General features: G+C 44.9%; 1 protein-coding gene across 2 annotated transcripts in view; it reads right to left on the reverse strand.

The window, feature by feature from the left end:
* LOC115163613 (solute carrier family 12 member 9) overlaps window positions 1-19,313 on the reverse strand; it is a 61,440-nt gene that overhangs the window by 18,191 nt on the left and 23,936 nt on the right. The window contains exons 7-11 of one of the 2 annotated variants that reach the window (XM_029715640.1): window positions 17,480-17,637; window positions 14,183-14,252; window positions 13,442-13,454; window positions 12,171-12,295; window positions 768-960 (exon numbers count right to left, since the gene is read on the reverse strand). In XM_029715640.1, the coding sequence (XP_029571500.1) occupies window positions 768-960; window positions 12,171-12,295; window positions 13,442-13,454; window positions 14,183-14,252; window positions 17,480-17,637 (559 nt within the window). Of the gene's footprint in view, window positions 1-767; window positions 961-12,170; window positions 12,296-13,441; window positions 13,455-14,169; window positions 14,253-17,479; window positions 17,638-19,313 lie in introns of both variants that reach the window. The other variant, XM_029715639.1, reaches the window with a different exon arrangement.

A 19,313-nucleotide genomic window follows, 5' to 3' on the forward strand; every position in this document is an offset into this window, starting at 1 on the left:
GCGTACATTCCGAGATGAGAGAATGACAGTATAACCATGTGAAATCCTGGATACCGCCCAACCCTACTGGATGATGTCATGTCATAATGTTCTGCAGACTGATGTAGCTGAGAAAGTGGATGTAGCGCAGAAGTGTGTGTGTACCTGGTGGAAGATGAGAGCCTGGCTGATATAGCCCCAGCTGCTGGTAGGGCTCAGGTAGTGGATGTGTGTGTACACACTGTACTGTGTACCTGGTGGAAGATGAGAGCCTGGCTGATATAGCCCCAGCTGCTGGTAGGGCTCAGGTAGTGGATGTGTGTGTACACACTGTACTGTGTACCTGGTGGAAGATGAGAGCCTGGCTGATATACCCCCAGCTGCTGGTAGGGCTGAGGTAGTGGATGTGTGTGTACACACTGTACTGTGTACCTGGTGGAAGATGAGAGCCTGGCTGATATACCCCCAGCTGCTGGTAGGGCTGAGGTAGTGGATGTGTGTGTACACACTGTACTGTGTACCTGGTGGAAGATGAGAGCCTGGCTGATATAGCCCCAGCTGCTGGTAGGGCTGAGGTAGTGGATGTGTGTGTACACACTGTACTGTGTACCTGGTGGAAGATGAGAGCCTGGCTGATATAGCCCCAGCTGCTGGTAGGGCTGAGGTAGTGGATGTGTGTGTACACACTGTACTGTGTACCTGGTGGAAGATGAGAGCCTGGCTGATATAGCCCCAGCTGCTGGTAGGGCTGAGGTAGTGGATGTGTGTGTACACACTGTACTGTGTACCTGGTGGAAGATGAGAGCCTGGCTGATATAGCCCCAGCTGCTGGTAGGGCTCAGGTAGTGGATGAGCAGCAGTAGTAGCAGCATGAAAGCGATGGAGGCTGAGGCGTAGATAGCGTTGATCAGGCACATCATGATCGCACAGCCCACGATGCCCAACACACAGGTGTGCCAGGTGAAGTAACGGAAGGTTGGCCTGGAGGGAGAGGGGAGAGGGTTTACACACACACACACACACACACACACACACCTTTGCAAATGCATGTGCTTTTAGAGAAGCAAATAATCTTATTTCTTTTCTCTCGCTTTCCCCACTCTCTCGCTCACACAATCTAAGTGAACGTAAAGCTCTATCTAAGCATAATAACAACTGGAGGTGAGTCAGTGTATAGAAAGTGATTGGGTTAATTATCCGTTGTGTTTTTGTGCACAAACTCATTCAGTCTTAGACTAACGGCATCTATAGATGCACTGCGTTGTACCAGAGTTTATACTGGACCCATCTTAAGAGGTAAATTAGTCCTACTGCCATATTGTTTACGGTCTGTCTGTGTCTTTCACTGTCTTTATTAATTCCGTCCTATTTCTTCATTCATACTTTCCTGTTTTTCAGTGTGTAGTGTACATGCATTGTGTGAGTTTGAGAGAGAGTAAATGAGTGTGTGTTAGTTAATGTGTTTGTGAGCATATAATTAGAATACGAGAATGGGCAGGAACATACACACCACATATTTATGGATATACTTGATTCTTAACATAGCTCACTAATAAACACTGAGTGTATAAAACCTTAGCCCCACCAGCCCTTACCTTGGCAGAATGACAAGGTGAATCCAAGTGAAAGCAATGATCCCTTATTGATGCCACTTGTTAAATCCACGTCAAATCAGTTTAGGTGAAGGGGAGGAGACAGGTTAAAGAAGGATTTTTAAGCCCTGAGACAATTGAGACATGGATTGTGTATGTGTGCCATTCAGAAGGTGAATGGGCAAGTCAAAATATTGAAGTGCCTTTGATAGTAGATGCCAGGTGCACCGGTTTGAGTGCGTCAAGAACTGCAACGTTGCTGGGTTTTTCACACAACAGTTTCCCGTGTATCAAGAATGGTCCACCAGCCAACTTGACAACTGGAAGCATTGGAGTCAACATGGCCCAGCATCCCTGTGGAACGCTTTCGACCATAGAGTCCATGTCCCAATGAATTGAGGCTGTTCTGAGGGCAAAGGGGGGTGCAACTCAATATTAGGAAGGTGCTCATAATGTTTTATACACTCAGTGTATCCAATGCTGTTCACATCATTCTTAGTTTAGTTTGTGTAAATATGTATCGATTGCATTTAAAAAAAAAATATTCTAGCTGTTTGACATTTGACTGCATTGTTAGGAGCTAGTAACATAAGCATTTTGCTGCACTGCTATAACACTTGCTGAACTGTGTACGTGACCAATAAACTTCAATTTGATTTGATTAAGGTCAGCCATTTTAGTCAGGGAGTTGGTCAACCATGGATTTCTAGTGGTGTGATAAGATTTCAAATAATGAATTTGAAGAATTTATCTGCACTTTATGTTTGTTAGCCAGACAGTTTTAGAGGACTGCCAATATTCCACTCAAACAATGCAGTCAATCCACAGACACACACACACTGGCTGAAATCAGTTGATGTTAGGACTTAGACAAGTTGTAATGTAACAAGTACTGATATTGTATCATATAATAACACTCACAGCTTTCCAAGAAAACAAACATTGGATGGCTCTAATTTAACAAACCGTATGCAATGGTAAATCTAAGCGCAGGCCGTAGTGCTATAGGTTCAAGGGTGTGTCAGGAATATTTTTTTCCATTTTCACTATCACAATTATCAGTGCACTTGCTGGCATTGTAGTGAAAAGGCTGCGTTTTGATGAATAAACAAGTTGTGGGTGTGTTGAGGCGTGGCCCCTCACTGGCCAATCAGAACATGCTCCATTGTGAAACGTTTGGTTGCTTCAAGTTCTGTATTTACAGTCTTATGTATTGCCTTGGAATCAACTCCAATTCCAAAGATAGTTAATTAGCTTATAGAAATGAAATAAAAATGTAGACCTATCTATGCTAAATGCATTAACTTGAAACCATTTGCATTCCACATTGTTCTAATTAATTGCATGGATTCAATAGCATTCACACGGACATAGGCGCTAGACCGACAGTAAATTGCATTACGGCTGAGCATGGACATGCCAAACATCAATGAGGAAGATTCATTTAATTATTGATAAGGTCTAAAAACATAAATAATTTGAATCAAAACAACTTGTTTTAAATAGGCCATCACACTTACAGGCACCATAATTTCTCCCCGTGGGCATAGAATATTAAAACAACGCAGACTATGGAGGCTTTTACGCACATCCAAACGTTTCACAGTAGATGGACAAAGATCCAATATAAAGAAAAAGGCAGAATGTCCACTCACTGTTATACTGCTCCCCAATAGGCCTGTTTTATGAGCATAATCAGAACCATCTTACAGATGAGATCACATTCACACATCTCCAGAAGTTGCATGTACGCCACGGACGTTGTCACCATAAAACCAGGAAGGAGAACTATTCTAATAAGATTGCTTGTTTTTCTTTTAATTTTATTACAAGAAATCCTTTTTTTTTTAACAACAATAAATGTAAAAATGTAATGATATCATAAAATCGGCAGGATAAAAAAACAAAACACACATTGCTGTTAAACCAGCCTTCGTTATACAGTAGTAGGCCTGAGGGAGGGCTTGGGTTTTGAAAAAACACTATATTTATATATACAAAAGTATGTGGACACCCCTCCCGAGTGGCGCAGCGCAGTGCTAGAGGCGTCACTACAGACCCTGGTTCGATTCCAGGCTGTATCACAACCGGTCGTGGTTGGGAGTCCCATAGGGCGGCGCACAATTGGCCCAGTGTCGTTAGGGTTTGGCCAGGGTAGGCCGTCATTGTAAATAAGAATTTGTTCTTACCTGACTTGCATAGTTACAAAAAAGTTAGGTAAATAAATACGTGGATTTGGTTATTTCTGCCACACCCGTTGCTGACAGGTGTATAAAATCAAGCACACAGCCATGCAATCTCCATAGACAAACATTGGCAGTAGAATGGCCTTACTGAAGAGATCAGTGACTTTCAATGTGGCACTGTCATAGGATGCCACCTTTCCAACAAGTCAGTTCGTTAAATTTCTGCCCTGCTAAAGCTGCCCCGGTAAACTGTAAGTTCTGTAATTGTTAAGTGGAAACATCTAGGAGCAACAACAGCTCAGCTGAAGTGGTAGGCCACACAAGCTCACAGAACGGGACCACCGAGAGCTGAAGCGCGTAAAAATCTGTCGTCGGTTGCAACACTCATTCGAGTTCCAAACTGCCTCTGGAAGCAAGGTCAGCACAAGAACTGTTCATTGGGAGCGTCATGAAATGGGTTTCCATGGCCGAGCAGCCATACACAAGCCTAAGATCACCATGCACAATGTCAAGCGTCGGCTGGAGCGGTGTAAAGCTCTCCACCATTGGACTCTGGAGCAGTGGAAACGCATTCTCTGTAAAGATGAACCACCCTTCACCATATGGCAGTCCAACTGACAAATCTGGGCTTGGCGGATGCCAGGGGAACGCTACCTGCCCCAATGTATAGTGCCAACTGTAAAGTTTGGTGGAGGAGGAATAATGGTCTGGGGCTGTTTTTCATGGTTCGGGCTAGGCCCCTTAGTTCCAGTGAAGGGAAATTTTAATGATATAGCATACAAATTACATTCTAGATGACTCTGTGCTTCCAACTTTGTGGCAATAGTTTGGTGATGGCCCTTTCCTGTTGCAGCATGACAATGCTCCCGTGAACAAGTCCATACAGAAATGGTTTGTTGAGATTGGTGTGGAAGAACTTGACTGGCCTGCAGAGCCCAGACCTCAACCCAGCGAACACCTTTGGGATGAATTGGAACACTGACTACGAGACAGGCCTAATCACCCAACATCAGTGCCCGACCTCACTAATGCTCTTGTGGCTGAATGGCAGCAAGTCCCCGCAGCAATGTTCCAACATCTAGTGGAAAGCCTTTCCAGAAGAATGGAGGCTGTTATAGCAGCAAAGGGGGGGACCAACTCCATATTAATGCCCTCGATTTTGGAATGAGACGTTTGAGGAGCAGTTGTCCACATACTTTTGGTAATGCAGTGAATGAAACTGAACACAAGCAATTGTTACAGGTTACAGATAACCTCTAAATACAAGGTTCACCGGGATTCACATCTCTCGTTTCATGATGGGCATGTGCACGTACATCATAGACAGGGTTTTACACACGTCCAAAACAGGACCTGCATGGACAAAATCATGTGGGCCTGCCTGCAAGGCATTGGTAAAAAGGGAATTTCAGTTCACCATTTTACTCCTCGCAAACTTTATAATTGAATAAAGTGTTGGTGATTAAGATTTATTTCCAAGCGATCTCGGGAACCAAATCCTTTAGACTACTTTGCGATTGCATTCGGCAGGACAAAAAAAAGCCTTCATTGAGAGGGGAGGCTATGCCAAATAAAAAACGAAATGGGAAAAAAATTGTTTATATGTTTCTAAATGCAAAAAATACAGGCACTAAAAGCACCTTAGGCTGGTCTTACTCCATGCTCATATGGGCAGTGTGCATCACGGCTGGATAGGCTGCGTTTCCACGGTCAAATTCATAACATAACCAACCGCCAAAACCAGCTTTTGGTTCATCTTAAATATCCCTACCTGCGCTGTCTGAAATTAGCACTTTAGATCATGTTAAGGACATCTCATATTTTCACCCCTCCCATTTTTATTTTTAAAACATTTGCAGAAAAAAAAGTGGTTTTGCTTTGTCATTATGGGGTATTGTGTGTAGATTGATGAAAAAAAATGTCTATCCATTTTAGAATAAGGCTGTAATGTAACAAATTGTGGGAAAAGTCAAGGTGTCTGATCCCTTCCCGAATGCACTGTATGCGTGTGTCAATGAGTGTGAGTGTGTCTGATGTATGCATTTGCGTGTGTTTGATGCATGTGTGTGTTAATGTGATGTATGTGTGTTTGATGCATGTGTGTGTTAATGTGATGTATGTGTGTTTGATGCATGTGTGTGTTAATGTGATGTATGTGTGTATCACACCTGAGTTCCCCATGAGGGCAGGTGCAAACAAAGGTAGGGTCATTGATCACGTAGCGACCCCAATCTCCTGCAATAACATCTTCAGCAGATAAACCGCTATTAAGGCTAGCTACTGTAATTACCATGCAAATGAACAGGCCCGGGCCCAGCTGGGAGAGCTAGGCTACGCTAAAAGACTTAGCTTCATTAACAGAGTGGAACGCACCCGAGCGCTAATTGATAAGTTGTTCCCGCTAAAATGTGATGGGAGAGATAGAGAAGATTAGAAAAGGAGAGGACGGTAATGACTTCCCCATTCTCTCCATCACCAGAGGAGAGTGAAATGCACTACATGACCAAAAGTATGAGGACACCTGCTCGTCGAACATCTCATTCCAAAATCATGGGCATTAATATGGAGTTGGTCCCCCTTTGCTGCTATAACAGCTTCCACTCTTCTGGGAAGTCGCTCTGGATAAGAGCATCTGCTAAATGTAGGGCTTTCCACTAGATGTTGGAACATTGCTGCAGGGACTTGCTTCCATTCAGCCACAAGAGCATTAGTGAGGTTGGGCACTGATGCTGGGCGATTAGGCCTGGCTTGCAGTCGGCGTTTCAATTATTACCAAAGGTGCTCTATGGGGCTGAGGTCTGGGCTCTGTGCAAGCCAGTCAAGTTCTTCCACAATTATCTCGACAAACCATTTCTGTATGGACTTCGCTTTGTGCACAGGGGCATTGATAAGATTTCCTTTCACTGGAACTAAGGGGCCTGACTCGAACCATGGAAAACAGCCCCAGACCATTACGACTTCTCCACCAAACTTTACAGTTGGCAGTATGCATTGGGGCAGGTTCTCCTGACATCTGCCAAACCCTGATTTTTCCGTTGGACTGCCAGATGGTGAAGCGTGATTCATCCCTCCAGATAACGCATTTTTACATTTTAGTCATTTAGCAGACGCTCTTATCCAGAGCGACTTACAGTAGTGAATGCATACATTTCATACATTTTCTTTCCGTACTGGCTCCCCATGGGAATCGAACCCACAACCCTGGCATTGCAAACACCATGCTCTACCAACTGAGCCACATGGGACAAGGTGAGCTTTACACCACTCCAGCCGATGCTTGGCATTGTGCATAGTGATCTTAGGCTTGTGTTTGGCTGCTCGGCCATGGAAACCCATTTCATGAAGCTCCCGATGAACAGTTCTTGTGCTGACGTTGCTTCCAGAGGCAGTTTGGAACTCAGTAGTGAGTGTTGCAACTGAGGACAGACGACTTTATGCGCTTCAGCACTCAGCGTTTCCGTTCTGTGATCTTGTGTGGCCTACCACTTCGCGGCTGAGCTGTTGTTGCTCCTAGAAGTTTCCACTTCACAATAACATCACTTACAGTTGACCGGGGCAGCTATAGCAGCGCAGAAATTTGACAAACTTACTTGTTGGAAAGGCAGCATCATATGACAGTGCCACGTTGAAAGTCACTGATCTCTTCAGTACGGGCCATTCTACTGCCAATGTTTGTCTATGGAGATTGCATGGCCGTGCTCTTGCATGGCCGAATCCTCTATTTGAAGGGGCGTCCACATACTTTTCTATATATAGGTGTAGCTCTTCTTTCCCCTACTGTTTGCTCAACTTTCTCTCTACACTTTCCATTTGTTTTAGCTCTAATTTCACAATTTGTCATCCCCCAATGTCTTACTTTTCAATCTTACACCCCCCCTTCTCTCACAGTCCCCCTTACTCGCTATCCACTCCTTTCTCTCTCCCTCCCTCCCTGCTGGAGTCATTATGTTAAAAGCTCAACCTGCCTGCTCTCCCTTTCTTTCTTTCGCTCTCTTTAATCCCTCTCTCATTAGTGGCAGTGCGTCGCTGGCATTCCCCATGCCTCTCGCATACCAATCATTTCCCAATGACTGATGTCACTTTGCTACCAATCATTTCCCAATGACTGATGTTACTTTGCTACCAATCATTTCCCAATGGCTGATGTCACTTTGCTGATATTAGCAAAAAAATTCAAAATGTCCACCATCAAGTATTTAGAGGGAGAGAGAGGGGACACGGCAGCCAGCCAGCCAAAAGACACATCATGATTAGATGACATAACTGTTATGGCTGACCATCACCTTAAACACCCTCGCTCTGCAAACACACACTTGACTCAAGTGCACACAAAGCTGGCAGATCTAGAAATACAATGTCAGTGAGGGCTCATTCACACATTACATATCATTCTAGAAGTAATTAGTAGTAACCTGCACAAAACGTACACTCAGACTCACTTAATAACAGAGCCTGGTTTTCAAGTCTTACTCAAAAATATAGCCTGTGTGTGTGTGTGTGTGTGTGTGTGTGTGTGTGTGTCTAAGCCACTCAGCTCTGTCCTCTGGTCTAAACCCAGTAGTCAGTCCCATCAGTAGTCAGTCCCATCAGTAGTAGAACATACTGACCCAGAGGAGCCATTTCCTGATAAAGCTGCAGCCAACAGGCCTTCCACGGCCCTTTAAACACACATTCAGAAAGATTAAGAGGTGTGTTGGACACAGAGAAAACGCACACACAGATTTTCACACGCCATTTCACAGATCCCTTTACACTCTTTTCTCGCACACAGAGGACACACGCACACACTTAACAAGCGGGCAGCTCTTCCGCTACATCATAATTCAGTAGCCCGCTCCCTGTCAGCTAAAACACCCGTGTGCCAAATTTAGGGGAAAGAGGAAATATTTCTGCTAAATGAGTTATGCTAATTAGAGAGCAGTTCTCAGGGGAGAGATGCACTAAATGGCTTTCAATTATTTCCGGCTGGAAAGAGACGCAGGGAACACAACAAACACCCAATACCCGCCCTGCGACAACAGCAGCAACAACAGGCTAATAGAATTAAGGAAGTGCCCCACAGCAGCCAGCTAACCACGCGCCTTATCAGCACCCCGCCCGAATCCCGTCGGCCAATAGGGAGGGAGATACGGAGGGTGGGAAAAGTTTGGTTAACTATATAGAAAACTTTGTTCACTTTATATACCCTTGACACATGGACAAGCACTGATATGGACAAAGAAGTACAGGGATGCAGGAACTTGTAGAGATAGTTTCCCCTGTATGAAAAATGAGTTGTGATACACAGATGTGTCCACATACCTACCCAGGCACACATCATTAACAGCACACAGGTACTGCTGGAAGACTAACTGAACTATGTTGCCTGCTGGAGTGAAAGGGGGTGGGGTCTGTGTGTGTGTGCTGTGAATATTGAACATCAATATCGCAATTTAGATTAAAATTTGATTAATTGTGCAGCCCTAGCACACATCAACGTTTAAGGATTCACCATATTCAACACACACTTATCTGCATCCCTTCTGAGATGTGCAGCTGGGAGCAGTGGACAGTTTATGTCTTAATTAGCACGTGGGCACAACACCCAGCTGGCATACAGTGGAACACTAACACACTCAACACTATCAGGCAGGGAGGAGGGGGGGCAGCATGTGTGTGAAAGGAAGACGAGAGAGAACCAGAGTGAGACGGCAGGGGGGAGAGAAAGATGGAGGAGAGAGAGAGAGAGATGGAGGAAAGAGAGAGAGATGGAGGAGAGAGAGAGAGAGAGAGAGATGGAGCTCAACTGGACACCTTAATGAGGCAGTGAATGAACAGAGAGAAAGCACGCAGGGCATTCTACGCCATTAAAAAGCAAATTCAAATACCTATTCAAATTTGGCTAAAACCAATTGAATATGTCATTGAACCAATTGCACTTTATGGCAGCGAGGTGTGGGGTCCACTTGCAAAACAAGATTTCATCAAATGGGACAAACACCCCATTGAAACCCTACATGCAGAGTTCTGTAAGATTCTCCTACGTGTCCAGAGGAAAACTACAAACAATGCATGCAGGGTAGAATTAGGCCAATATCCACTAATAATAAAAACTCAAAAAAGAGCAATTAAGTTTTGGAAACATCTAAAATAGAGTGACCCCCTCTTATATCTTTACAGACAGAGAGAGAGAGAGAACGCGCGAGAGAGAGCGCGAGAGAGAGAGCGCGAGAGAGAGAGCGCGAGAGAGAGAGCGCGAGAGAGAGAGATGGAGGAAAGAGAGAGAGAGAGATGGAGGAAAGAGAGAGAGAGATATGGAGGAGAGAGAGAGAGAGAGATGGAGGAGAGAGAGAGAGAGAGATGGAGGAGAGAGAGAGAGAGAGAGAGATGGAGGAGAGAGAGAGAGAGAGATGGAGGAGAGAGAGAGAGAGATGGAGGAAAGAGAGAGAGAGATGGAGGAAAGAGAGAGAGAGATGGAGGAAAGAGAGAGAGAGATGGAGGAAAGAGAGAGAGAGATGGAGGAAAGAGAGAGAGAGATGGAGGAAAGAGAGAGAGAGATGGAGGAAAGAGAGAGAGAGATGGAGGAAAGAGAGAGAGAGAGATGGAGGAAAGAGAGAGAGAGAGATGGAGGAAAGAGAGAGAGATGGAGGAAAGAGAGAGATGGAGGAGAGAGAGAGAGAGATGGGAGAGAGAGAGAGATGGGAGAGAGAGAGAGATGGAGGAAAGAGAGATGGAGGAGAGAGAGATGGAGGAAAGAGAGAGAGAGATGGAGGAAAGAGAGAGAGAGATGGAGGAAAGAGAGAGAGAGAGATGGAGGAAAGAGAGAGATGGAGGAAAGAGAGAGATGGAGGAAAGAGAGAGATGGAGGAAAGAGAGAGATGGAGGAAAGAGAGAGATGGAGGAAAGAGAGAGATGGAGGAAAGAGAGAGATGGAGGAAAGAGAGAGACTTCCCCACTCTAAGGAAGATGGCAGAAAGCAAAAAAGACAAGGACAGCACCCGACCTCTCCGCTCACCTCAGGCACCCCAACAGCAGGGCTATCCTCCCCCCTGTCTGCCTACAACCACCAGAGCCAAGACCACACTACCATCAGCCTGCTGAGAGACAGGCTGGTTCTGTTAGAGCTATGGGTTACTGAGCTGAAGGAGCAGACCGCAGCTACACCACCACCAGCCCAGACACAGAGCTTCTACAGGACCAGATCAACCAGTGCAGGACCCAGCTGAAGAACTCTGTCCAGGAGCTGAGAGAGAGCCTTACCACAGCGCTTGAGGTAAATGCCACCATGAGGAGAGAGCTGGTGCAGATAAAGGAGGAGATGGCAAAGGAATTGTCTGTCATCAAGAGGGTGTTGCAGCATAGAGAGTAGACTGTAGAGACTCCTAGAGAGAAGCTGCAGCCCCTCACCACCCCACAATCCCCCCCATACCGACAACCCTTTACCCACAACCCCAGTAAACAAGGTGGCTCACATGGGGACACCTACTACAGAGAGAAGCTCCCCCCGACACACCCCCACATGTACACAGGCCCTGTGTACCCCAGCCCCAGACCGTAAACGCACTAATCTGGTAAAACCCACTGAGGTGGCCATCCTCATTGACTCAAATGGAAATTCATCCAAGAGGATAAACTCTTCCCCCACCACAAGGTGTGCAAAATATGATGCCCAAAAAGAAAGGATGCACTCCACATCCTGTCCCAGCCTGACTTTGGCACACCAGGCCACATTATTATTCACACCGGCACCAACAACCTGCGAGAGGAGCAGGAGAGAGTAGGCAGCCTGGTCAACAGAGTAGCAGAGAGAGCCTCTGAGTGGTTCCCCAACTCCCACATCACCATCTCCACTCTGCTGCCCCGCAAAGACTTTCATCCCCGTACCATTCAGAAAGTCAACGCTGACATCACCAGAGGGTGTGGCCTACTTCTGAACGTGCACATATATACAGGTACTCCCTGTATATAGCTCCACATTGATCTGGTACTGGTACTCCCTGTATACAGCTCCACATAGATCTGGTACTGGTACTCCTTGTATATAGCTCCACATAGATCTGGTACTGGTACTCCCTGTATACAGCTCCACATAGATCTGGTACTGGTACTCCCTGTATACAGCTCCACATAGATCTGGTACTGGTACTCCCTGTATGTAGCTCCACATAGATCTGGTACTGGTACTGCCTGTATATAGCTCCACATTGATCTGGTACTGGTACTCCCTGTATATAGCTCCACATTGATCTGGTACTGGTACTCCCTGTATATAGCTCCATTCTTGTGTATTTTATTCCTCGTTAGTTACCATTTAATTTTGCATTATTCTTTTTTAAACTCTGCATTGTTGGGAAAGTTTCGTAAGCAAGCATTTAATTAAAAGTATACACCAGTTTTATTCGGCATGTGTGATAAACCCAATTTGATTTGGTACCTGAAGTTAGGAGCTGAGGCCCACTCCAGAGCCAGACAGGCCAGGTCCACAGCTGCGTACACCAGCAGGAAGAAGATGGTTACAATGCTGGCGATGGTGTTCAACTTCCCTGTGAACAACACCAACTACAGATGGAGAAAAGGAGAGAAGAAATAGATTGAGGGGAGAAATAGTTTCTCCTCTGACCTCCACAACAAAGTCAGTGAGAGTCAGTCTCCTCAGTTCTCCCCTTTAACAAGAGTATTAATTAGCTATTAACTGAGCCCTCAGCCATAGGCCAGTATGGGCAACTTCTGGGCCTGCCACTGCATCATTGTCTGTGTCTCTGTGAGTGAGATCAGGTCAGTTGTCTTCGTGTTGTATGTCCAGTCCATGTAAACCTATGGTAATCACCAAGCTATTCTGAGAGGCTGAGTTAACATCACACAGCCCTTTACTAAAGGCCAGACCAAGACAGAGGGGCTTCTAAATCAGTCTCAAGGTCTCCCTCTTCCTCAAATATCATCTGGATCACTTTGAATTGATGCATGACTTGTCTCTATATCCATCTCCATTTTGGCCTAACACCTTCTTTCACCTTCCTTCCTGACCTCCCTCACTCCCCTTCTCTCATCTGTGAGATTGTTTAACATGGAGTGAGATTAGAATCACACTTGTGTCATCAGTGAATCATTCAAATGGCAGAGAGAGAAAGAGCGAGCGACAGAAAAGAGGGGGAGGACTAGTTAATGAGCTCTGATACAGGCTAATGATTTCACTCTAATTACTCCCCCACTCCAGTGTAGAAGCGGAGCGAGGGATGAGAGGAAGACAAAGATCAGCCATTTAGCCTTTAACACTCGCTTCTTGAAGAGTATCTGACTAGCCAGTCATTATCAGAGAGCTCTCCATCTATTTTTTCTGTCTCTTTGTATCTTTACCCTCCCATCTCCTTTTCTCGTTATGTCTTGGCCAATTCTCAGTACTCTCAAAGTACTTCCCTTCTCCTCTCTCCATCTACCCTTCTCTCTCTCCATTTATCTTTTTCCATTTACCCTCTACCTTTTCCTTCATCTGACCTGATCAGAGATTATTGAGCAGGTGAAGTCAGACCTATTCTCTCCTCTGTGTCTTACCAGTACTAGGAACCAGGAGAGAACAGCCCCTCAGGGGTTCCTATTGTCTTACCAGTACTAGGAACCAGGAGAGAACAGCCCCTCAGGGGTTCCTATTGTCTTACCAGTACTAGGAACCAGGAGAGAACAGCCCCTCAGGGGTTCCTATTGTCTTACCTGTACTAGGAACCAGGAGAGAACAGCCCCTCAGGGGTTCCTATTGTCTTACCAGTACTAGGAACCAGGAGAGAACAGCCCCTCAGGGGTTCCTATTGTCTTACCTGTACTAGGAACCAGGAGAGAACAGCCCCTCAGGGGTTCCTATTGTCTTACCAGTACTAGGAACCAGGAGAGAACAGCCCCTCAGGGGTTCCTATTGTCTTACCAGTACTAGGAACCAGGAGAGAACAGCCCCTCAGGGGTTCCTATTGTCTTACCAGTACTAGGAACCAGGAGAGAACAGCCCCTCAGGGGTTCCTATTGTCTTACCTGTACTAGGAACCAGGAGAGAACAGCCCCTCAGGGGTTCCCATTGTCTTACCTGTACTAGGAACCAGGAGAGAACAGCCCCTCAGGGGTTCCTATTGTCTTACCTGTACTAGGAACCAGGAGAGAACAGCCCCTCAGGGGTTCCTATTGTCTTACCTGTACTAGGAACCAGGAGAGAACAGCCCCTCAGGGGTTCCTATTGTCTTACCTGTACTAGGAACCAGGAGAGAACAGCCCCTCAGGGGTTCCCATTGTCTTACCTGTACTAGGAACCAGGAGAGAACAGCCCCTCAGGGGTTCCCATTGTCTTACCTGTACTAGGAACCAGGAGAGAACAGCCCCTCAGGGGTTCCCATTGTCTTACCTGTACTAGGAACCAGGAGAGAACAGCCCCTCAGGGGTTCCTATTGTCTTACCTGTACTAGGAACCAGGAGAGGAGGACAGACACCCAGGGGTTCCTATTGTGAGATGTCTTCTTAGCTAGAGACAACACTGTGCCTGCAGATGGGGGAGAGGAGTGAGAGAATACAGTTGAAGTCAGAAGTTTACATAAACTTAGGTTGGAGTCATTAAAACTCATTTTTCAACCACTCCACACATTTCTTGTTAACAAACTACAGTTTTGGCAAGTCGGCTAGGACATCTACTTTGTGCATGACAAGTAATTTATCCAACATTTGTTTACAGACAGATTATTTAACTTATAATTCACTGTATCACAATTCCATTTGGTCAGAAGTTTACATGCACTAAGTTGACTGTGCCTTTAACTTCATTAGGGTAGGGGGCACTATTTTCACCTCCAGATGAAAAGCGTGCCCAAAGTAATCTGCCTGCTACTCAGGCCCAGAAGCTAGGATATGCATATAATTGGTAGATTTGGATAGAAAACTCTAAAGTTTCCAAAAGTGTTAAAATAATATCTGTGAGTATAACAGAACTGATATGGCAGGCGAAAACCTGAGAACAATCCATCCAGGAAGTAGGATATTTTTTATTTTTGTAGTTCTGTTGAATGCCATTACAGTATCCATTGACTTAGGACTCAAATTGCACTTCCCATGGCTTCCACTAGATGTCAAGAGTCTTTAGAATTTGTTTCAGACAACCTGAGGATTGATTATAAACATCGTTTGACATGTTTCTACGAACTTCACCGATACCTTTCTGATTTCTGTCTGTTGTGACTGCCTTTGAGCCTGTGGATGACTGAACATAACGGAGGTTTTTGGATATAAAGAGGGACTTTATCGAACAAAAAAAACATTTATTGAGTAAATGGGAGTCTTGTGAGTGCAACCATATGAAGATCATCAAAGGTAAGTGATTAATTTTATCACAATTTCTGACTTGTGTAACTCCTCTACTTGGCTGGTAACTGTAATGATTTGTCTGCTGGGCGCTGTTCTCAGATAATCGCATGGTTTGCTTTCGCCGTAAAGCCTTTTTGAAATCTGACACCGTGGTTGGATTAACAAGAAATTAATTTTTAAACCGATGTATAACACTTGTATGTGTTATGAATTTTTGTAGTGAGTATTTATGTTTTTGAAAAAGGCGCTCTGCAATTTCACTGGATGTTGGCCAGTTGGGACAGTAGCGTCCCACACCCCCTAGGGAGGTTAAACAGCTTGGAAAATTCCAGAAAATGATGTCATGGCTTTAGAAGCTTCTGGTAGGATAATTGACATAATTTGAGTCAATTGGAGGAGTACCTGTGGATGTATTTCAAGGCCTACCTTCAAACTCAGTGCCTCTTTGCTTGACATCATGGGAAAATCAAAAGAAATCAGCCAAGACCTCAGAAAATGAATTGTAGACCTCCACAAGTCTGGTTCATCCTTGGGAGCATTTTCCAAACACCTGAAGGTACCACGTTCAGCTGTACAAATAATAGTACCCAAGTATAAACACCATGGGACCACGCAGCCGTCATACCGCTCAAGAAGGAGACGCATTCTGTCTCCTAGAGATAAACGTACTTGTGCGAAAAGTGCAAATCAATCCCAGAACAACAGCAAAGGACCTTGTGAAGATGCTGGAGGAAACCGGTACAAAAGTATCTATATCCACAGTAAAAACGAGTCATATATCGACATAGCCTGAAAGGCCGCTCAGCAAGGAAGAAGTAACTGCTCCAAAACCGCCATAAAAAAGCCAGACTACGGTTTGCAACTGCACATGGGGAGAAAGATTGTACTTTTTGGAGAAATGTCCTCTGGTCTGATGAAACAAAAATAGAACTGTTTGGCCATAATGACTATTGTTATGTTTGGAGGAAAAAGGGGGAGACTTGCAAGCCGAAGAACACCATCCTTACTGTGAAGCACGGGGATGGCAGCATCATGTTGTGGGGGTGCTTTGCTGCAGGAGGGACTGGTGCACTTCACAAAATAGATGGCATCATGAGGCAGGAAAATTATGTGGACATATGGAAGCAACATCTCAAGACATCGTCAGAAAGTTAAAGCTTGGTCGCAAATGGGTCTTCCAAATGGACAATGACCCCAAGCATAGTTCCAAAGTTGTGGCAAAATGACTTAAGGACAACAAAGTGAAGATATTGGAGTGGCCATCACAAAGCCCTGACCTCAATCCTGTAGAAAATGTGTGCGAGCAAGGAGGCCTACAAACCTGACTCAGTTACACCAGCTCTGTCAGGAGGAATGGGCCAAAATTCACCCAGCTTATTGTGGGAAGCTTGTGGAAGGCTACCTGAAACGTTTGACCCAAGTTAAACAATTTAAAGGCAATGCTACCAAATACTAATTGAGTGAATGTAAACTTCTGACCCACTGGGAATGTGATGAAAGAAATAAAAGCTGAAATAAATCATTCTCTCTACCATTATTCTGATATTTCATATTCTTAAAATAAAGTGGTGATCCTAACTGACCTAAGACAGGGAATGTTTTCTAGGATTAAATGTCAGGAATTGTGAAAAATTGAGTTTAAATGTATTTGTTTAAGGTGTATGTAAACTCCCGACTTCAACTGTATGTATGTGAGAGCAAGAGGGAGGAGGAGAAGGAGTAAGATGGAGGGAATTAACGTTTAGGACCACATTTCCGTTGATACATAAAATTAATTAAATGACAGACTTTCAACTCAAATCAATGCAGCCAACAGGGGATGGAGAGAGGGAGGAAAATAAAAGAGAAGAAAAAGGGAAGGTGAAGAGCGAAGAGAGCAGATATTTTAAAACTGGGTGAGATGAAGAGATGTGTGTTAAACTATATTAGGGGATCCATTACCCAGTGGGTGTAGGACAGTGGCAAGCAGGTTGCACCAGGTATGAATGACACACACACACACACACACACACACACACACACACACACACACACGATAAGAACTTGAAGTTACAAACACCTTTAATCATACAGTCACAACAAGGCAAAAACAAAACCCATAAGCTAAAATATATGTTTAACCCCCGAAAGGCATTGCTAGTGATCCTGAGCTGAGTCACTGTCAGCATGGCTCAGTCTAGTTCAGCATGGCTCAGTCTAGTTCAGCATGGCTCAGTCTAGTTCAGCATGGCTCAGTCTAGTTCATCTGTTCTGCTCCAGCTGCCCACTCTACAGAGGAAACCTGCTTAATACCGCTATTCTTCTCCCATATCCACACACAACGCCAGTGAGAAGGGAGAGAGAAGAAGCCATAAAGAAAAATAATAAGGGTGAGGTGGATAGTGAGAAAGAGGAGGACATAAGTGTACCCACCAAACAGGTCGTCCCGTGCCAGGGCGTAGAGGATGCGTGACGCCCCTATCAGGTTACTCATGGCAGCAGACATGGTGGAGGAGTACACACCAACAGTCACCAACGGGTTCCACACATTAATGTCCCGCAGGAAACTGTAGTCCCTCTGGAGGAGAATACTGAGAGAGGATAAGAGAGAAATCAGATTATATACATTCATATGAAACCCTCCCCCACTCTACTCACTCCTTCCCTCCACCCATCTCTCTAGTCCACTCTGTTTTTCTATCTGTCCGCTCCTTCCAGTCCATCTGTCTGTCTACTCCCTCCACTCCCTGTCTGTCCCCTCTGTCTGAAAATTAGGAAATGCCAATGATATGATTTGTGTGTGTGTGTTATTTGGTGTGTGAGTGTTAGTCTGCGTTATTATTTGTGTGCCGCAGTTAAACGTTTATGAACCATTGCTTTCATCAGGCTCTCTGACATTCTTAATAATGATTCACTTTAAAAATGTTCCCATCCACCAGCAGCACAAACACACAGAGCAGTGAAAACATAAGCCATTTGAGTACGAACGTGTGTTGGTTGGACCATTGAAAGTTACTCTGGTGTGTGTGTGCGCATGTGTGCGTGCATAATGGAGCTGGTCAATGCTATAGCCTGGTTATTAATTCCTGTGATGTGTGGCAAGTGCAGTATAAATCTGAACAAGCTTGACATTTTAAAACCTGCACTCCAAAACAAGGCCATCATAAAGAGGTGGCAGCCATGCAGAGAGGGAGAGCAGAGGACAGAATGTGAGCCATGCAGAGAGGGAGAGCAGAGGACAGAATGTGTGCCATGCAGAGAGGGAGAGCAGAGGACAGAATGTGAGCCATGCAGAGAGGGAGAGCAGAGGACAGAATGTGAGCCATGCAGAGAGGGAGAGCAGAGGACAGAATGTGAGCCATGCAGAGAGGGAGAGCAGAGGACAGAATGTGTGCCATGCAGAGAGGGAGAGCAGAGGACAGAATGTGTGCATGTGTGTGTGTGTTCATGCACATTTTGGTACTTTATGTGCTTTTTTTTATTAACATGTCTGTGAAGGCTATGCATTTGTATAAGCAGGCGTGTCCCCTCCATCCCATAATGCAGATTACTGATCAGATCATGAAGCTGGAATGAGCTGTGCCATGGAAATAAAGAACAGAACGAAGTAAAGCCCCTGACAGAATAAACAAAACAATGAAGAGGGGAGTGCAGCTAAATGAGAGCCTGGGGAGATTGGACGCTCACACTCATTCCACACCTCATTTATTGATCATCTCATTTGTTTATTCATTTGCTAATATTCTTTTGCCATTTCTTTTAAATAAGCTTCAAAACCAACTACGGGGGGAGGGAGGCAGAGAGAGAGCAACACAGACAGAGAGAGAGACAGGCTGAGCAGTATTAAATGGGATCAATAGCTAACAAGGCCTGTAGATCCTCTCCACCCCTCCCTCTGCTACTCTCTCACATTCACTCTACCTCTCTCAATCTCAGACTGTCTCTACTACACCCCTTTTCTCATATTATCTATTGTTTTGCTACATTCTCATTCCTTCTACTATTTTTATGGTTGTTTTTTTATTTCTTTATTAGGATTCCCATTAGCTGTTGCCTGTTGGGGCTAGGGGGCAGTACTTGCACGGCCGGATAAAAAACGTACCCGATTTAATCTGGTTACTACTCCTGCCCAGTAACTAGAATATGCATATAATTAGTAGATTTGGATAGAAAACACTCGAAAGTTTCTAAAACTGTTTGAATGGTGTCTGTGAGCATAACATAACTCATATGGCAGTCAAAACCCAGAGACAGATCCTAACAGGAA

The sequence above is a fragment of the Salmo trutta genome, chromosome 26 (genome assembly GCF_901001165.1).
Source record: "Salmo trutta chromosome 26, fSalTru1.1, whole genome shotgun sequence".
NCBI classification, from domain to species: Eukaryota; Metazoa; Chordata; class Actinopteri; order Salmoniformes; family Salmonidae; genus Salmo; species Salmo trutta.